General features: G+C 48.9%; 1 protein-coding gene across 1 annotated transcript; it reads left to right on the top strand.

Annotated features, from left to right (window-relative positions):
- Positions 1-280: 280 nt before the first annotated feature.
- Positions 281-17379, top strand: STYK1 (serine/threonine/tyrosine kinase 1). The gene is made up of 10 exons (XM_064154834.1): positions 281-613; positions 9838-9942; positions 10520-10663; positions 12413-12661; positions 13338-13519; positions 13949-14032; positions 14333-14541; positions 15625-15665; positions 15939-16035; positions 16801-17379. Exons 2-10 carry the CDS (start codon positions 9876-9878, stop codon positions 17003-17005), a joined length of 1278 nt encoding a protein of 425 aa, XP_064010904.1. The 5' UTR covers positions 281-613; positions 9838-9875; the 3' UTR covers positions 17006-17379.
- Positions 17380-19648: the final 2269 nt, after the last annotated feature.

Below are 19648 nucleotides of genomic sequence, written 5' to 3'. Positions count from 1 at the left end.
GTACAAGTAAGCAAAGTGGAAGGTGAAAACAGCCTCTGCTGCTGCCTGTTGGTTTTATTAATCTTTTCCCTCTCTCTTCATTTCAGATCATGTTGGTGACAGGAAACTTACATAACCTCTAGGCTCTTGCAAGTTCGATACAGATTTTCTGCACCAAGAACTCGTTTTATCTGAGCATGACCCTGTAATCTGAAGTGTATGATCTCTGTTAGCCTATCCCTCTCCATCTGTGTTTGTCTGCCTTTCAAATTCCACTGCAGGTCCCCGCCCGAGGACTCTTTGCTCTTGCCTTGTCTCTGTCATCAGCAGGTGAGCAGCTGGTGTGTGGAAGCCAGGCGGACCCGTTTTACGAGTGTGTGCTGACCTGTCAGCTCACGTGTTGGGACCTGCACTCAAGTGATTGCCCGGAGGAGACAGCAGAGAAGACCTTGGGGAGTAAAGAATTGAAACCGGGCAGGTCCGGGGTTGGAAAATCAGCGAGGAGGAACTTAAGCATAAAAACTACAACCACACAAGACCTTATCAGAAGTGCCCTCAGACAAACTGGGAACCCGCAGCAGCAGGCAAGCTTCAGGAACAACTACCGCAGGGCAAGAGAAGTGGTGCAGCTCAGGTAAGTGAGCGAAAGCACTGCTGAAAGATTACCCTGTGAATATTCATTTTGTCAAAGACTTTATTAACACAAATGTGCCCCAAACTAGGATACTGCTGTGCTGTAAAGCCTGTGTGCCTGTGTGTGTACAGAGAAACGTCTGTGCCTGTGTTTGCTGTTTGCACTGAAGTTAGTGGTAGCCATAAATTTCCATGCTCGTAATGGGGAGAGGAAGGAGGGGGTTGAGAAGGGAAAAAAAAAGATGACCCCGGTGTGCAGATTGATTTAAATGAAATCACTTCTAGGCACATTTTAAACAGGAGGAAAAAACAAAAGGACCAAGTTTCTTATAAAGTTAGTCTCTGAAACAACGTGGGGGATGAGGTGCATATGTGTGCAAATACCTTCTCTGGGTGGTTAGGTAATACATGCCTAGGGCTGGATTCAGAACTAATTAGCATCTGGCTTCCATCACTGGTGCTTGATTTTAAGAAGGCTAACTGTGAAATGAAGTGGTGCAGCTGATTTTTGTCTGCATGGGTCTGTTTGCATGTGTCACTCTGTGTCTGTGTGTGCACATGAGCTGCTGGTTAAATTATAAACAAAATCTATGTGAAAATCAACAACAAACATCCAAAAGATTTGAAATTGTGACCCTACGGTTGTGTATAGAGCTTCAGAATCACACAGAACGTTAGAGGTTGGAAGGGACCTCCAAAGGTCATCCAGTCCAAGCCCCCTGCCAGAGCATCGCCTAGGGTAAGGGCAAGTCACACAGGAGTGCATCCAGGTGGGTTTGGAATGTCTCCAGAGAAGGAGACTCCCCAGTCTCTCTGGGCAGCCTGCTCCAGGGCTCTGAACTGACACCCTCACAGTGAAAAATGTTCCCATGGGTAGCTCCTCTGCTCCAGCTTGCACCCATTGCCCCTTGTCCTATCATTGGACATCCCTGAGCAGAGCCTGGCTCTGTCCTCCCGACCCTGCTCTGCACACCTCAATAAACTGACTGAGGTCACCCCTCAGGCTGCTCTGCTCCAAGCTAAAGAGCCCCAGCTCCCTCAGCCTGTGCTCAGCGGGGAGATGTTCCCCTGCCTTCAGCATCTTCAGCTCCTTTTCTTTGTGGCCATATATTTGTGCAAGCAGAGAAGGTTCCACATGAACAATGGGAGAAACTTTTTCATTCTGAGGTTGCCAGAGCCCTGAAGCAGGCTGCCCAGAGAGGTTGTGGAGTCTTCTGTTCTGGTGACATTTCAAACCCAGCTGGATGTGTTCTTGTGTGACCTGCTTTAGGTGGTGCTGCTCTGCCAGAGAAGTTGGACTGGATGATCTTTGGAGGTTCCTTTTAACCCCTAACATTCTGTGATGCTGTGATTTTGACTACACAAAAGGAAGTCATGGATGAAAATGTGCTGCTGTCCTCCAGACTTTTCAGATTGCAAGCAGCCTGCTCACTTAGGACTTCATGTTAATGTGTTCTTCACTTCCTGAAAATCATTTTAACTTGGGTTTTGCAGATTGCCTGTGAGGAATTCGTTGCATGGCCCTTAATTCAGAGGGTAGTTTGCTATAAATTCAGTAGGCCCTGTCTGCATCAGATAAAATCTTTTTCTCTCCCTCCCCATTTAGTTGCTGTACCAGTTCACAACACTGTGCTTCCTCACACTGCACAAATGAGTTATTTCATGTGAGATGAAGCAAAACTCAGCACCATGACAACCTGCATATCTCCACTGATATGGTGCCGGTTTGGACTAACCTTGTCAGAAGCAGTGCAGAGTCCTCCTGACTCTCATTTCTCAATGAAGTAGTAGCTGCTGACTTTGCCAGGTTCTTTTCTGCTCCTTTGAAAAGGATTTGAGTTTGCCCAAAGTAATTCACCTGCTGACATAGCAGAATGGGTCTCATTGTTTGCTAACTTCTCCATGGTCCAGCTTTTCAGAAGTAGTCAGACTAAATTGTCTTTTACACCCTTTAATATCCTTCAGTAGCAGCTAGCCCAGGTCACATAGAATCCCAGAATGGTTCAGGTTGAAAGGGACCTCCAGCCTTTCTGTAGGATCCTTTCAGATATTGGAAGACAGCTCTAAGGTCCCCCTGAAGTCTACTAAGATTTTTCTCTTGGTCCCAGAATCATAAAATAGTTTGGATTGGAAGGGACCCCCAAAGGTCATCCAGTCCAACCCCCTGCAGTCAGCAGGGACATCCTCCACTAGAGCAATTTGCACACAACTTTGTTCACTCCTGTCTTGAATATCTCCAGAGATGAGGCCTCAACTCCTTCCTTGTGCAACCTGTTGCAGTGTTGCAGCACCCTGATGGTGCAGAATTTGTTCCTAACATCCAATCTAAATCTGCTCTTCTCTCATTTCAAACCATTGTCCCTTGTCCTGTCCCTGCAGGCCTTTGCAAACAGTCCCTCTGCAGACTTCTTGTAGCCTTCTTCAGGTCCTGGCAGGCTGCTCTAAGGACTTCCTGGAGCCTTCTCCAGGCTGAAAACCTCAGCTCCCTCAGCCTGTCCTAGCAGAGGACTGTATGTGATTCTGGAAAACCTTTGTTTTCTTGGAGCTTCCAGTTGCAGAAACGAGTTGGAGTTTGAAATCTTTATAGGTGAGACATTGGTACAGCCAGGACAGAAAGCCTCAGGGTATTATCAGGAGTTCTTGGTCAGGACAGAGGTGAGGTGGCTCTGGTATGTTATAACCTGGGTTGACTGGTCAGAATTTCCCAGTCTGCAGTGTTGGAGTTGCTGCTTGGTAACACACAGGTGCAGTACCATGAGAGATGAGATGACTTGACTTGATGGGCCAGGAAAATCTTGCAAAGATGTCATGGTCTAACAGACTGTTGGAAGTAATCCCCAAGGCCTTCCGCAGACAGAAGAGGCAGAATATGGAGTCTAAGAAATATTTACCTTTTTGCAGATATCTGTGTTCTTATGGCATCAAGTCATTGGGCTCAAAACCTGTGGGACCTGTTCTTTGTTTGTTTTGGACACTGCTCCTGGTAAAACAGCAGGCATTGCAGGGGAAGAAATCTTTCCTTTGCCATTTGCCCTTCCGTGCTGCTTTTCTTCTTCTCTTACGTTTAGTGTCCACAAGTGCTTGTCTGTCCTGAGCTCTGCATCATTGTCCTTCTGGCTCCTGCAGTGCCCTGGAAGCTCTGCTCCCTTTCAGCTGCACAGCCAGAAGAGTTGTCTAAGCCTTGAGAGGTGGCCATGGTCAAGGAAGGAAAATAATAAAAGCAGTACAGAAAAGGTGACTGGAATAACTTGAGAGTGTGGTTCTGTCACTGTAAGATGTGATGGTTAAAGTATTTAGTTTGGGTTTTATCAGTGAGGCAGCATGCTGAAGTGAGACATTACTCAGCTGTTCTTTACATGCCCCTGGTCATATCATAGCTGGTCCTCACCAGTGCATGAAAGGCACCCAGAAGACTATTTTACTAGCAAGGCAGTGAGCAGTTAATGCAGACCAGGAAGTCTGGAGAAATAGCTGCATTAATGCTCATAGCACAGTTTAAAATGTCTGATGAACCTGAGCTTTTGCTTTCATCACATTGAACCCATTTCCTTGGCTTGCTCTCTAGACAGGATGGCTAATCAGTAGCCAAGGGTTTACACATTTGCACTGGTTGTGGGAACTATCAGACAGGGGGATTGGTCTGAGGGGATCCAGGCACCCTCAGAAAATTTGCAGTTGACACTGACCTGGGAGGGAGTGTGGATCTGCTCCAAAGTAGGAAGGCTCTGCAGAAGGACCTGGCCAGGCTGCGTCAATGGGATGAGACCAATTGTATGAGAACCAACAAGGCCAAGAGCTGGGTCCTGCACTTGGGTCACAACAACCCCAGGCAGTGCTACAGAGCGGCTGGAAGGCTGCTCAGCAGAGAAACATCTGGGTGTTGATCAGCAGCTGAAAATGAGCCAGCATGTGCCCAGGTGGCCAAGGAGGCCAACAGCATCCTGCCTTAGATCAGCAGTAGTAGTGTTACCAGCAAGGCAGGGATTGTGCCTTGTACTCAGCACTGGGGAGGCCACACCTTGAGGACTGGGTTCAATTTTGTGGCCTTCCAGTCCAGGAAGGGTACCTAGATGCTAGAGCAGGCCCAGAGAAGGGCAATAAAGCTGGTGAAGGGTCTGGAGAACCGGTCTGGTGAGGAGCAGCTGAGAGAACTGGGATTGTTTAGTCTGGAGAAGAGGAGGCTGAGGGCAGACCTCATTGCTACAACTCCCTGAAAGGAGGCTGGAGTCAGGTGGGTGTTGGTCTTTTATCTCTAGTAACAAGTGATAAGAGGAGAGGAAATGGCCTCATGGTCAGGTTTGTGCTGGCATACAGTACCTTGGGGTCTGTGCTGATACAGGCTTTAGAGAATTACTCACTCCCTGGATGGCAGGAGATCCTTTGTCACTGTCCCTGCTTCTAGATGTGCACTTCTGCCACTTTCCCTGAGCCTCTCTTGACCCTTGTTGCATTGCCTGGTGAACTGTGACCACTCACTAAAAGGGCAGGAAATCACCATGGCACAAGAACAGTGATTTTTTTCCCCTGGTAGGTTAGGAGTTTGAATCCCTTTACCATGTGATCAATTGCACAGGTGGGAGCAAAAGAGGGAGTGGGAAGAGAGCAGAGAGAATGGATTCTTTTGGCATTCATGAGCACTTCATTCAGCTCAGCTGCATTCACAAATCCATATTCACATCCAATATTGCAGCTTCCTGAGCTGATTTCATCAGCCTTCACAACTGCCATCTTGCAGCTGCTTACTCCTGTCTCTGTGCTCCCCTCTTTGCTCTGCCTAAACTGCCAGGGCAGCAGAACACTTTGGCAAACAAATGTGGCTGAAAACAAAGACCTGCAGTGATAGAATGAGGGGCAATTGTTTCAGACTAGAGAAGAGCAGATTTAGATTGGTTATTAGGAACAAGTTCTGCACCAGTAAGGTGCTGAAACACTGCAACAGGTTGCCCAGGGAGGTAGCTGAGGCCACATCCATGGAACTATTCAAGGTCAAGCTGGACGATGCTCTGAGTAAGCTGATCTAGTGAAGGATGTCCCTGCTGACTGCAAGGGGGTTGGACTGAATGACCTTTGGAGGTTCCTTCCAGCCCAACCCATTCTATGATTCTAAACCATTCTCATTTCCCAGCATTCATCCTGTTGGCAAATAGCCACAGAGGAGCAGTACAAGTATTGGTGCAGGGCAGATCTGGGGGGCTGCTGAAGCTGGGACTGTTGTCAGGCTGTGAAACTACTGGATAGCTGACCAGGAAATCTGCTAGTAGCAGTTTGCAAGTGCTGTTGACTGCAGGTTAGCTTCTGCTAAGATTTTTGCCTTCCATTTCTAGTTGGCTAGTGGCAGCCACTTCTGCTGTTTCTAAAGTTCATGGTCTTCTTTTTACATTCAGCATGGATGTGGGACTCTGGATTTGGGTACCAGTCAAAGAAAGGCTGGACTGTCATGAGTCTGCTTGGAACTAAGGAGTATCTGAGCATCCTGAGTGATGCACTGACCACTGCCTGCTCTAGGCACTCTAGCCACATTCGGTCAGGTTCATTTCCCTTGACCCGAGCTCAAGCTTTTACATCTCTGCTCAGCAGAGAAAGACCCAGGGCTGTTAATAAATAGCCAGCTGAAGATGAGTCAGCATGTGCCCAGGTGGCCAAAAAGACCAAGAGCATCCTGGCCTGGGTCAGCAGTGGCATGGCCAGCAGAACCAGGGCAGTGATTGTGCCCCTGTCCTCAGCTTTGGTCAGGCCACACCTTGAGGACAGGGTTCAGTTTTGAGGCTCACTACAAGAAGGACATTGAGGTGCTGGAGTGGGTCCACAGAAGGGCAAAGAAGCTGGTGGAGGGTCTGGAGGACAGGTCTGGTGAGGAGCAGCTGAAGGAACTGGAGTTGTTTAGCCTGGAGAAAAGGAGACTGAGGAGAGGCCTCGCTGCTCTCTACAACTCCCTGAAAAGAGCTTGGAGTGAGTTGGGGGTTGGTCTCTTCTCCCTAGTAGCAAGTGACAGGACAAGAGGAAATGATCTCAAGTTGCACCAGGGGACATTTAGATTTGATATTAGAAGAAACTTCTTGAAAGTTCAATAAAGGCTTCTCAAAGACTGGCACAGGCTGCCCTGGGAGGTGGTTGAATCCCTGTGCCTGGAGGTGTTTAAAAGAGGCAGGGATGTGGTGCTGAGGAGCAGGCTTTAGCACCAGACTTAAGCAAGTTAGAGAATGTTTGGACTCTTAAAGGACTGACTGAAATGATTCTGTGACTTTTTATGACATCTCAAAGTGCAGATACATCCCATTTTCCTCTTTCTGATGTCTCTGCTGTGCAGCTGATGCAGCATAATTTCACTGTTTAAAGTTTTATCATCCTTATCAATCAGAATTACATCACTTATTAACATTTGCCATTGGGGTTAATTGCCTTGAACTCATAGCTGAAAATAAAGGCAGAATTTACAAGATGGAAAACTCCATGCCTATAAAACCTTCTGAATGATACTGCATGGACCTAAGCTAGGGCAGGCCTAGATATCAATTCAGGCTGGGTGGTGAGACTGAGAGCAGCTCTGCAGAAAAGGACTTAGGGGTGCTGGTGGATGAGATGCTGGACATGAGCCAGCAATGGGCACTTGCAGCCCAGAAGGCCAATGGCAGCCTGGGCTGCATCAAAAGCAGCATGGCCAGAGATGGAGAGAGCTGATTCTGCCTCTCTGCTCTGCTCTGGGGAGACCTCACCTGCACTGCTGTGTCCAGCTCTGGAGCCCTCAGCACAGGAAGGACATGGACCTAATGGAGAGGGTCCAGGGAAGGGCTACAAAAATGATGAGGAGGCTGGAGCAGCTCTGCTGTGAGGACAGGCTGAGGGAGCTGGGGTGTTTAGCCTGGAGAAGAGAAGGCTCCAGGTAGACTTAGCAGCCTGCCAGGACCTGAAGGGGGCTGCAAGAAGGCTGCAGAGAGACTGTCTGCAAAGGCCTGCAGGGGCAGGACGAGGGACAATGGTTTGAAATGAGAGAAGAGCAGATTTAGGTTGGATGTTAGGAACAAGTTCTACACCATCAGGGTGCTGGAACATTGAAATAGGTTGCCCAGGGAAGTAGTTGAGGCTCTCATCCCTAGGGATCTTCAAGTTCAGGCTGAACAAAGCTGTAAGCAAGCTGCTCTAGTGAAGCATATCCCTGCTGACTGCAGGGGGTTGGACTGGATGACCTTTGGAGCTCTCTTCCAACACAAAGCATTCTATGATTCTATTCTAATATCATGAGAGAGACAAATATGAAGCTCAGCAGCTCTAAGGTAAGACCAAGAGATCTTCTGTGACAGGGAAATTTCTGTTACCAGAGTTAAGTAAAATGTTTACCTCAGAAGCAGAAAGCATTCCAGAGTGACCTGATCTCCAGTGAAAAGCCTTGGAAACCTGTGGAACCTCTGTGTTTGTGCAGGGGGGAAAAAAACACCAAACAAACAAACAAACAAAAAACCAACCTGCAGACAGGGTCCTCATGTCCCTCAACACCACAACTCTGCTCTTTTAAACACCTCCAGGCATGGGGATTCATCCACCTCCCCGGACAGCCTGTTCCAGTGGTTGAGAACTTTCTCAGTCAAGAAGCTTCTTTTAATGTCCAGCCTAAATCTCTGGTGCAACTTGAGCCCATTTACTCTTGTCCTATCACTTGTTGCTAGGGAGAAGAAACCTATGCACACCTGCCTCTAGGCTTCTTTCAAGGAGGTGTAGAGAGTGAGAAGGTCTCTTCTCAGCCTCCTTTTCTTCAGGCTAAACAACCCCAGTTCCCTCAGGTGCTATTCACCAGCCCTGTTCTCCAGACCCTGCTCTGGCTTTGTTGCCCTTCTCTGGGCCTGCTCCAGAACCTCAGTGTCCTTGTAGAGGAGGCTCCCAAAACATAACCCAGTCTTCAAGGCGTGGCCTCCCCAGTGCTGAGTGCAGTGGCACAATCACTTGTCTGATCTTGTTGGTCACACTATTGCTGATCCAGGACTGAATACTGTTGGCCTTCTTGGCCATCTGGGTACTCAGTGGCTCATCATCAGCTGGCTACCCATCAACACTGCAGCAGGCTCCACCCACGGAGGTGGTTGAATCCCAATGCCTGGAGGTGTTCAGAAAGAGCAGAGATGTGGTGCTGGTGGGGGTGGTTTAGCACCAGACTTGGTAGAGCCAGGGAATGGTTAGACAAGATGACATTCAAAGTCTTTCCCAACCAAAACAACTCAATGATTCTTTTATTCCAACACCCCCAGGTCTTTCACTGCTGGCCAGATTTCCAGTCACTCTTCCCCCAGCTTGCAGCATTGCCTAGGTTCATTTGCTATGGACTTGGAGAGAAGAGGCTGAGCCATTGTGGCCCCTCAGCAGTGTTAGCTGGACACGTGTGAGCTCTGTTAGCTGCTCTTTAAATAGCATTTGGTTCATGACTGAACTGTTGTGCACGTGCCAGCCTCAGGCCTGGGTTACCTGAGTGCTTGTGAGGCACAGTGCAACAAGCTTCAGCTTAACTGCCATCTGATGCTGCAGTCTGCCATTCATAGCATCACAGAATGTTAGGGGTTGGAAGGGACCTTCAAAGATCATCCAGTCCAGCCCCCTGGAGCAGGCTTCCCAGAGAGGTTATGGGATCTTCTTCAATGGAGACTTTCAAGGCCTGTCTGGATGTGTTCCTCTGTGATCTGTGTTAGATTGTATTGTCCTGCTCTGGCAGGGGGGTTGGACTCAATGATCTCCTTGGGTCCCTTCCAACCCCTAATATCCTGTGATCCCCCTGACAGAGCAGGACACCTAGGGCAGGTCACACTGGAGTGCATCTAGCCACAACCTCTCTGGGCAGCCTGCTCCAGGACTCTGGCAACCTCACTGTGAAAATCTTTCTCCTTCAGTTCCCCTGGAACCTCCTCTGCTCCAGCTTGCACCCATTGCCCCTTATCCTGTCCTTGGACATCCCTGAGCAGAGCCTGGCTCTGTCTTCTTGACAATGCCCTTCACATCTTGACAAACATGACTGAGGTCACCCTCAGGCTGCTCTGCTCCAGCTCAAGAGCCCCAGCTCCCTCAGCCTGTGCTCACAATGGAGATACCTTCAGCATCTTTGTGGCTGTGCACTGGACTATGTCAATGCTTCTTCACACAACCACTGATCCTAGGGGGTAGACAGCTCCATACTTAGCTACTTCTTGCTTCATATATGATCCATCTTCCTAATAAATGCCATCAATATTCTCCGTATTTGTGCAGAAGACAAAAGTTGGACACCCACCTGGCTGTAACTGAACATGGCAGGGGATGTGAAACGGTTCACACGCATGCTGCTGGAGTGCAGCAGCAATGACAAGCTCTGTGGTAAGATTCACAGGTTCCTTCACAGCTTCACAGATTTCTCTGGGTTGGAAGGGATCCTCAAAAATCATCTTGTCCAACACCCTGTAGTGAGCAGGGATACTTCCAACTCAATCAGGCTGCCCAGGGCCACATCGAGTCTGATCTTGAATGTCTCCAGGGATGGGGCCTCAACCACTTCCCTGGACAACCTCCTCCAGTATTTCACCACTGTTAAGAACTTCCTCCTGATGTCCAACCTACACTATGCCATTTGTGACAGCGGAGCAGTATTCAGCCTCTCCCATCTCCCTGCTGTCCCTTTGCCAGGGCTACAGTTCCTAGCCTCTCTATGAAAGCATCAAGACAAGTGACCCTAGGTGTGGAAGCCCCAGTGGTTCCATGCAGTGTAGACACTCAGCACCTTTGAAACAGCCCTAGCAGTGCTGAGTTGCTGTTGCAAAGAGCAGAGGGTGGACACACCTGCTTTTGGGGTGGGAAGCTGCTGAAATGGGTTATTACTGCTCTGTTAGTGAGGAGCACTGCGCAGCAGGCAGTGCTGTTAACCCCTTGGCTTTCCATTTTCTCTCCCTGTGGACAGTTGTGCGTGAGTATCAGACTGAAGTGATCGTTGTCCCAGTTCTCCTGGTGGGTTTTTTTGTCATCCTGCTGACTGTCATCCTTTGGCTCCACTGCCGAGGCTTGCGAGCAAAGCAGCAGCAGTCGGCGTCGCCTGGGCACCAAGGTAAAGGAAGTGATTTGCAGGCAGTTTCAGGTTCCAGTGACCAGAAGTCAGCCCCATTTGCCCATTGCTTGAGTAATAGCCATACAAGAGTATTTCTGCAGAGCCTGAGTGGTGTTCAGCAGTAGCACCCTAGAGAGACTGGGCACACTGGTTTAGCCAGCTTGCAGTAGTGGGAATGGAATCTCTGGTACTGATGGATCTGAGAAAGTTTGGAGTCATAGAATGGTTTAGACTGGAAAAGAACCTTGAAGCACATCTAGTTCCAAACCCCTGCCATGGGCAGGGACATCTCCCACTTGAACAGGTCGCTCTAGGCCTCATCCAACCTGGCCTTGAACACCTCCAAGGAGGGGGCATCCACAACTTCCCTGGGCAGCCCATTCCAGTGACTCACCACCCTCACTGCAAAGAATTTCTTCCTGATCTCCAGTCTCAGTCTGCCCTCCTCAAGCTTTAAGTCATTACATCTTTTCCTGTCAAGAGATACCCTTGTACAAAGTCTCTCCTCAGCTTTCTTGTAGGCCCCTTTCAGGCACTGGAGAGCTGCAAAGTGTATTTGTGTGACAACCCTTCAGAGGCTCCTGCAAAGGAGGGTTTCACAGGGGTGGTGGTGACTGCCAGGCGCTGTAATACAGATCATGCTCATTTAATCCATTTCCTTTGCTGCCATTTAAGACATTTCATTTCAAATTATTGTTTCCCACTTCGTGTGGAGACAACAGGAGACAGAACAGAGACTGACAGAATCATAGAACTATTTTACTTGGAAAAGACCCTTAAGGTCATCCAGTCCAACCATTCTCTAACTCCAGCAAGTCTGGTGCTAAATCGTGTCCCTTAGCACCGCATCTCAGCCTCTTTTAAATGCCTCCAGGCACAGGAGATTCCACCACCTCACTGGGAAACCTGTTCCAGTCTTTGAGAACCCTTTCACTGAACAAGTTTCTTATCGTATCCAACCTAAATCTCACCTGGTGCAACTTGAAACCTCTTCATCTTGTCCCCTCACTTGTAGAGAAGAGACCAACTGCTGTGTTGCTCCAACCTCCTTTCAGGGAGTCGTAGAAAGTGAGGAGGTCTTCCCTCAGCCTTCTCTTCTCCAGACTAAATAACCCCAGTTCCTTCAGCTCTTTCTCACAAGTCCTGCTCTTCAGACTCCACACATTGCTGCATGGAAGTGAAAATCCAGTTCTGAACCGATTTTGGTTTGGTAGAGGAAAGCATCTCTTCAGTTTGTGTTAGGAGAAATAATTGAGAATCAAGATGAGGCCTTTGTGGGAACATCCTGTCCATGGCACTTTCGTAACAACTGGTACCTTGTTACAAAAGGGTCATTGCTTTGGGACATGGGAATCAGGGACAAGTGCTTCTTAACCAGAAAGTTCCCAGAGTTACATGTTTTAGAGATCTCCAGGCTCATTTTGCCTTTTCATGAAATAGTGGTTGATAAATTTCTTCTCCTCTTCAAGAGTCAGAAGAAGTAAGATCTATTAAGAGTTCCTTACTTTGCCCTGGTTTCCAAACCAGTATGGATCAGTTATTTCCCTGGAGGTGTTTAAAAGAGGCAGAGATGTGGTGCTGAGGGATGTGATTTAGCACCAGACTGGTTGGAGTTGATGATCTTAAAGGTCTTTTCCAACAGAAAGGATTCTCTGGCTCTATGCCAATTTTAAGGGGACAGAAGGATGGATATTGTCACCTACTAAAAGAGGTCATCTGTCTGCTTTTCCGGGCAATTGCTTTTGTCAGTGAATGCCGTGAATCAGCGGGAATCCAGCTCCACAGAGAGCCACTACATTCAGCTGAGTGAGACCTCTGTGGAGGCCCTGCTGAATTCTGCCTCCTGGGCTTTGAAAGACCTGAAGATACCACGAGAGAAGCTCTCAGCAGGCAGCCTGCAGCTAATAAAAGACGGCCGCTACGGGAGCATCTACAGAGCACAGCTGGAAACGGGGAACCCTGGCAAGCCCAGAAGTGTGGTGCTGAAAACCTTACGAGGTAAGGCACATGGCCAGGCTCTGCTTTAGTACAGAGACAGGATGCTGGGCACAACTTTGGAGTCACTGCTGAGCAAGAACAAGCTGTGTTCAGTATCACCAGGTCTCGATGATGGCTACCAGGTCATGGTTTCTAGCTGCAGCACAGCTTCCAGCTTCTTATTTGTTGCCGATGCTGCATGTAGAGGCTCCAGCTGGGCAGTGGCTGCAGCACTTTCCTAGCAGGGCTCCCCTTGAGTCCCTTGAGGTGTTTTGTGGGAGTTTCCTAACTGGCTTCTACTGCCTGAGGAGCCCCCAGTGAGTCAATCTCCTGCTTGTCACAGGCAAGCCTGATTTCTTTCCCCTCCCTGATTCAGATGCCCATCCTCCTTCCAATCTAGTTTAAAGCTCTTGCCATAAACCCTGCTGATTCTTGCCCCAGGATCCTTTTCCCTCTTTGAGACAAGTTAGCCACAGCTGTTGCTAGCAGGCTTGGTGTCTTACAGACCAACCCATGATCAAAGAACCCAAAGTTCTGCCAGTGGTACTAGGCTTAAAGCCAAGAATTCATCTGAGTTCACATTCATTTTAAGGTGCTCACACAGCTCTTTGCTGTCTCCATTTGGGTTTTGTTGTTGTGGCTGTGGGTTTTTGTTTGGGTTGGTTTTGTTTGGCTTGGGGTTTTCTGTTTTTTTCAGGCCAGGCTTGTCCCCAGGAAGTAAAGGATTTCCTGGGAAGGATTAAATTCCATCAAAACCTTGGCCATCATGAAAACCTGGTTGAATTGGTTGGATGCTGTGTAGACCAGCTCCCACTTTATATGGTCTTGGAAGATGTGTCCCTTGGTGACCTGTTGACATTTCTGTGGACATGTCGGAGGGTGAGTCAAAAGATGTGGTGATGGATATCTTCTGAGCTCCCTTAGCTGCATACTATCCACGTCACACACTGCTCTTCTCATCTCCATGCAAGCCTCTCTGTCAGTCTGAACAGTTTGCATCTCCCAAAGAAGTTCTGGAAGAGGGCTGGAGAGAGGGTCTGAGGAGAATCTCAGGAGGTTCAATAAGGCAGATTGTCAAGTCCTGCACCTAGGGTGGGGTACCTAGGCCCCATCCCTGAGGTATTCAAGATTGGGCTTCACAAGGCTCTGAGCAAGCTGATCCAGTGGAGTATGTCCCTGCTGACTGGAGGGGGTTGGATGACCTTTGGAAGTCCCTTCCAACCTAAATCATTCTACAGTGCTATGATTTCTTCATCTTCTGGGTGCAGGTGGGGGTCTCACAACAGCAGTCTGCTCTCTTGTCTCTAGGATGTGATGACCATGGATGGTATCCCCTACGACCTCACTGAGAGGCAAGTGTATGAGGTTGGACAGCAGGTTGCAGCAGCCCTGGTAAGTCTGCTCCCATTCCCTGCTGGTTTGGTTACCACACAAGCCTGCATGGTGGCCTCTTGGCCTAGACACTGAGAATGTGCTTTGGTAAAACTGAGCTGAGGATGCTTGTGTCATTTTTGATGAGCCTGCATGCACCTCTGTTCCACAGCATGGACAGGCAGAGTCCAAGTGAAAGTTAAAATCAGCTACATTTCAATCACATCAACTTTAATTTAAACATTCCCTTTAAAATTCTCTCTTTGTCCCCTACTCCCCCTCCCTCCCCTCTCCCTTTCTCTTTCTTTTGCAACTCTCCAGACTTACCTTGAACAGAAGAAATTGTTCCATGGTGACGTTGCTGCCAGAAATGTCCTCCTCCATCACAACTTCACTGCCAAACTCTGTGGTTTGGGTCTGGCCTATGAAACTCACAAGTGTGGTGTGAACTTAGTCACACAGGGTGTGCCAGTCAAGTGGCAGGCACCTGAGCGGCTCCTGAAGAAACCTGCCAGCATCAAGGCAGACATGTATGACCTCATTACACTAGACTTTCATCTGTCTATCAGGCCCTGTCTCTTTCACTCATCCCCCAACCTGGTAGAAAGTAGCTCTGGAGAAGGACCTGGGAGTGCTGGTGGGCAGCAAGTTCACCAGGAGTCAGAAATGCGCCCTTATGGCCAAGAAAGCAAATGGTCTCCTGGGGTACATTGAGAAGAGTCAAGCAAGTCAAGGAAGGTTCTTCTCCCTCTCTACTCTACCCTGGTGAGGCCACACCTGGAATACTTTGTCTGGTTCTGGGCTCCCCAGTTTGAGAGAGGCAGGGATCTACTGGAGAGAGTCCAATGGAGGGCCACAGAGATGCTGAGAGGACTGGAGCATCTTTCCTATGGGGAGAGGCTGAGAGACCTGGGGCACATGAGCCTGAGGAACTGCTGAGAGGACATCTTCTCAATGCTGATCAGTATCTAAAGGGATCATGAGGATGGGGCTGGGATCTTTTCAGTGCTGCCCAGTGATAGGACAAGGAGCAACGGGCACAGACTAGAACACAGGAGGTTTCACTTGAAGATAAGGAAAAGCTTCTTTACTGTGGAGGTGCCAGAGCACTGGAGCAGGCTGCCCAGGGAAGTTGTGCAATCTCCTTCTCTGGAGACTTGGACACTGGAATGGGCTGCCCGGGGAGGTGGTGGAGTCGCCGTCCCTGGGGCTGTTCAAGGCAGGATTGGACGTGGCACTTGGTGCCATGGTCTGGCCTTGAGCTCTGTGGTAAAGGGTTGGACTTGATGATCTGTGAGGTCTCTTCCAACCCTGATAATACTGTGATACTGTGATACTGTGACTTCAGAACCCACTGGGGCACGTTCCTGTGCAGCCTGCTCTGAGTGGCCCTGCTTTAGCGGGGCACTTGCACTAGGTAATCTCCATGGGTCCCTTCCAACCCTGACCATTCTGGGATGTCACCTCCTGAGCTTATCTCAGCATAATTCTCCACTTCATAGCTCATCCCTCCTCTTCTCATTTCTGCAGTCGTGCTGAGCTCTTTGATGTACTGAAGCCAGCTAGGTACCTGGAATGGAAACTTCAGCTTGCTTTGTTTTCTTCTCTTGCAGATGGTCTTTTGGAATCCTGCTGTATGAAATGGTTACATTAGGTAAGAAGATTTCATGATAATGAAATAAATACATAAGGGAGCAGCAAATTAGGAAGACCCAACATCTCAAATTTGGAAGGCAATGCTGGGCCATGCAGATCAGTATCCTGTTTTTTTGCAACTAGCCAAGTGGTGACAATTCCTTTTAAGCTCTGTCAGTGTGAATTGTGTGTGGAAACAAATACATTTAGCTAAGGAAGTAAAGTGTTCTGACACAGACACTGCTGACTGCAATCACTGGGGTTTACACTATTATTCCTTTTGCTCTTCCAGGTGCTCCACCATATCCTGAGGTGCCACCTTCTGACATTTTGTCATACTTGCAGAGACAGAACATTATGAAGCAGCCTTCAAACTGCCAACAAACCATGTAAGCCACTTGAATTAGGGGACAGTTAACCTGAGATCTGCAGAGTTAAGTGGAAGAGACATGAAAACTGCATCTTGTAGATTCATAGATTGGTTTAGGTTGGAAAGGACCTTGAATATCATCCAATTCCAGCACCTCTGCCATGGGCAGGGACACCTCCCACCAGACCAGGTTGCTCAAGGTTTCATCCAACCTATCCTTAAACACTTTGAGGGAGGAGACATCCACAGCCTTCTTGGACAGACTGTTTCAGTCTCAGCACCCTCACTGCAAAGAATTTATTCCTAATCTCCAGCCTCAGTCTGTCCTCCTCAATCTTAAATCCATTCCCTCTCATCCTATATCACTCCAAGCCCTTTTAAAAATCCCTTCCCAGCTTTCTTGTAGCCCCTGTCAGGTACTGGAAGGCTGCTCCAAGATCTACCCTGAGCCTTCTCTTCTCCAGGCTGAGCAACCCCAATTCTTTCAGCCTGTCTTCACAAGAGAGGTGCTCCAGGTCATCTTGTCAGCCCAAAAGGTCTTTTATTTCCATAGTACTGTTCCAGAAGGGAATACCAAAGGGTCTTTTGCCATACTCAGCTTGTGCTAGCCCTGCACACCTTTCTCCCCACACGTTCTGATGTGGTTGCAGATTTCAAAGGGTCATTGGAGGAACATTGTATGAAGCTGAAACGGATGAGATCTCTTTAAATGTGAGATAACTGTTGTCAAATGTTTGCTTGATGCTTCTCATTGCCAGTGCTTCCCTACTTCCCCATCTTGCAGGTACAGCATCATGAAGTCGTGCTGGCAGTGGAGTGCAGCTAAGAGGCCTTCTCCAGCAGACCTGCTCCAGGCCCTGCAGACAGCTGTGAAAACCAGCAATGGCCACGCAGTGCTGCAGGTGCCCGAGCTGGTGGTGCCTGAGCTCTATGCTGATGCTGCTGGTGTGGACCTGCATGGTCTAATGACAGAGTACACAATTCTCTGAAGGACCTCAAGTCCAAGGACAGCCCATGGAGGGGACACACTGGAGCAGGTGAATGTGCCTGAAGGAGGCTGTGACCCTGTGGAAAGCCCACATTGGAGCAGGCTTATGGCAGGACTTATGGCCTTGGGGAGAGAGTGGAGTCCATGGTGGAGCAGGTGAAGAGCATGAGGAGACCTCCCCCTAAGGAGGAAGGAGGGGCAGAGCTGGCATGTGCTGAACTGACCATGACCCCCATTGCCCATTTCCCTTTGCTGCACAGGAGGAGGGGTGGAGAAAACAGGAGTGAAGCAGGAAAGTGGGTTCAGGATTTGGGTTTCTTTTTCCTCATCATACTTTTATTTTGATTGGCAATAAATAAAACTCATTTTCTGATACAGAGAGACTTGCTCATAAAATCATAGAATCAACCAGGTTGGAAGAGACCTCCAAGATCATCCAGCCCAACATAGTACCCAGCCCTAGCCAGTCAACCAGACCATGGCACTAAGTGGTGCCTCATCCAGGCTTTTCTTGAACACGGTGACTCCACCACCTCCCTGGGCAGCCCATTCCAATGCCAATCACTCTCTCTAGCAACAACTTCCTCCTAACATCCAGCCTAGACCTCCCCCAGCGCAGCTTGAGACTGTGTCCCCTTGTTCTATTGCTGGTTGCCTGGCAGAAGAGGCCAACCCCCACCTGGCTACAATCCCTTCAGGTAGTTGTAGACAGGAATGAGGTCCCCCCTGAGCCTCCTCTTCTCCAGGCTGCACACTCCCAGCTCCCTCAGCATCTCCTCACAGGGTTTGTGTTCCAGGCCCCTCACCAGCTTTGTTGCCCTTCTCTGGACACCTTCCAGCACCTCAGCATCTCTCTTGAATTGAGTGGCCCAGAACTGGACACAGGACTCAAGGTGTGGCCTGACCAGTGCTGAGTACAGGGGCAGAATAACCTCCCTTGTCCTGCTGGCCACACTGTTCCTGATGCAGGCCAGGATGCCATTGGCTCTCTTGGCCACCTGGGCACATTGCTACCTCATCTTCAGCTACTCTCTATCAGTACCCCCAGGTCCCTTTCTTCCTGGCTGCTCTCCAGCCACTCTGTCCCCAGCCTGTAGTGCTGCTTGGGGTTGTTGTGGCCAAAGTGCAGAACCCTGCACTTGGCTGTGTTAAATCTCATCCCATTGGCCTCTGCCCACCCATCCAGCCTGTCTAGGTCCCTGTGCAGGGCTCTTGTGACAGTAAATGGAGAGTGATCTTGAGCTTATCTTGACCCATGAACCTTTTGTTTTATTTTTTGTTCCCTGTCCAGTTGAGGAGGGGAGAGATAGTGTGGTTTGGTGGACATTGGTTTCTGGAAATCTTCTCTTGAATTACTGATTGCTGGGTTAATTATTTGGGGTTTGGGGAGACACCAATCCATGGTTCTCACAGCTACTCTGAACACTGTATGGAAATGTTAAGAGAACACCAAGTAAGGAAGGTGTACAGGAAAGACAATGCATGAGGAGCAGAGGCATGCCCAGTGATATTGTCAGAGGGTTATAGTAAGAATGTAGCACCAACCAGATTGATCTCTGTGGTCACTCCTTTGTTATAGGACTTGAGCAGTGAAGATCATCTGAAGATGAGTCAATGTGTGCTCAGGTGGCCAAGAAGGCCAACAGCAGCCTGGCCTGGATTATCAATGGTGTGGCCAGCAGGACCAGAGAAGTGATTGTTCACTTGACTCAGCACTGGTGAGGTCAAGGGTTCGGTTTTGGGACCTTTCTCTACAAGAATGACATTGAGGGGCTGGAGCAATCTAGAGAAGGGCAGTAAAGCTGGTGAAGGGTCTGGAGAACAGGTCTGGTGAGGAGCTGCTGAGGGAACTGGGCTTGTCTAGTCTGGGGAAAAGGAGGCTGAGGGGACACCTTCTGGCTCTCTACAGCTCCCTGAAAGGAGATTTGAGCCAGGTGGAGGTTGGTCTCTTCTCCTTCCTAATAAGCGATGGGATGAAAGTAAGTGGTCTTGACTTTCCCCAGGGGAGGTTCAGGTTGGATATTAGAGAAACTTCTTGTCTGAAAGAGTTCTCAAAGATGGGAACAGACTCCCAGAGAGGTGGTTGAATTTCCATGCCTGGAGGTGTTTAGAAGAGGCAGAGTTGTGGTCCTGAGGGGGTGTACAAAAAACCCAGGAAGGGACTTTTTACAAGAGCTTGTAGTGCTAGGGTGAGAGATTGGAATGATTTGAAGCTTCAGGAGGTGAGATTTAGACTGGAGATCAGGAAGAACATTCAAAGCTACCTGTTAAACTCAGGTCAAATGCAGAGTTACCAGGCAGCCAATACAATAAACTCTTTATTAAAAGGCCCCATTTGCTTCCATCAAACCTCCACCGAGAGGAATGGGATGTTCTCAAAGGTCTGGCCTGTCCAAGGTGGGTGTGTTTCAGATGTACAATGCGCCCTCAGAGCTGTGAACAGCATCCATGGTGCTGCTGCACTCGATGAGTAATGCAGAGTGGTTCACAGGGAGCATTGTTAAGCAGGGAGCTGGCTGTGGAGAATGCCTCACTGTTCTCTCAGCTCCCTATCTTGTTACACTGCAGAGAGCAATCTTCTGCCTTCTCCTATTTTCTTTCCCTTATCAAAGCTCTGAGCAAGGGAGCGCGTGGGAATTCAGGA

Source organism: Pogoniulus pusillus, chromosome 15 (genome assembly GCF_015220805.1).
Source record: "Pogoniulus pusillus isolate bPogPus1 chromosome 15, bPogPus1.pri, whole genome shotgun sequence".
Taxonomy (NCBI): Eukaryota; Metazoa; Chordata; class Aves; order Piciformes; family Lybiidae; genus Pogoniulus; species Pogoniulus pusillus.
Note: the sequence above shows the minus strand (reverse complement) of the source record. Positions and strands in the feature narration are given on the sequence as shown.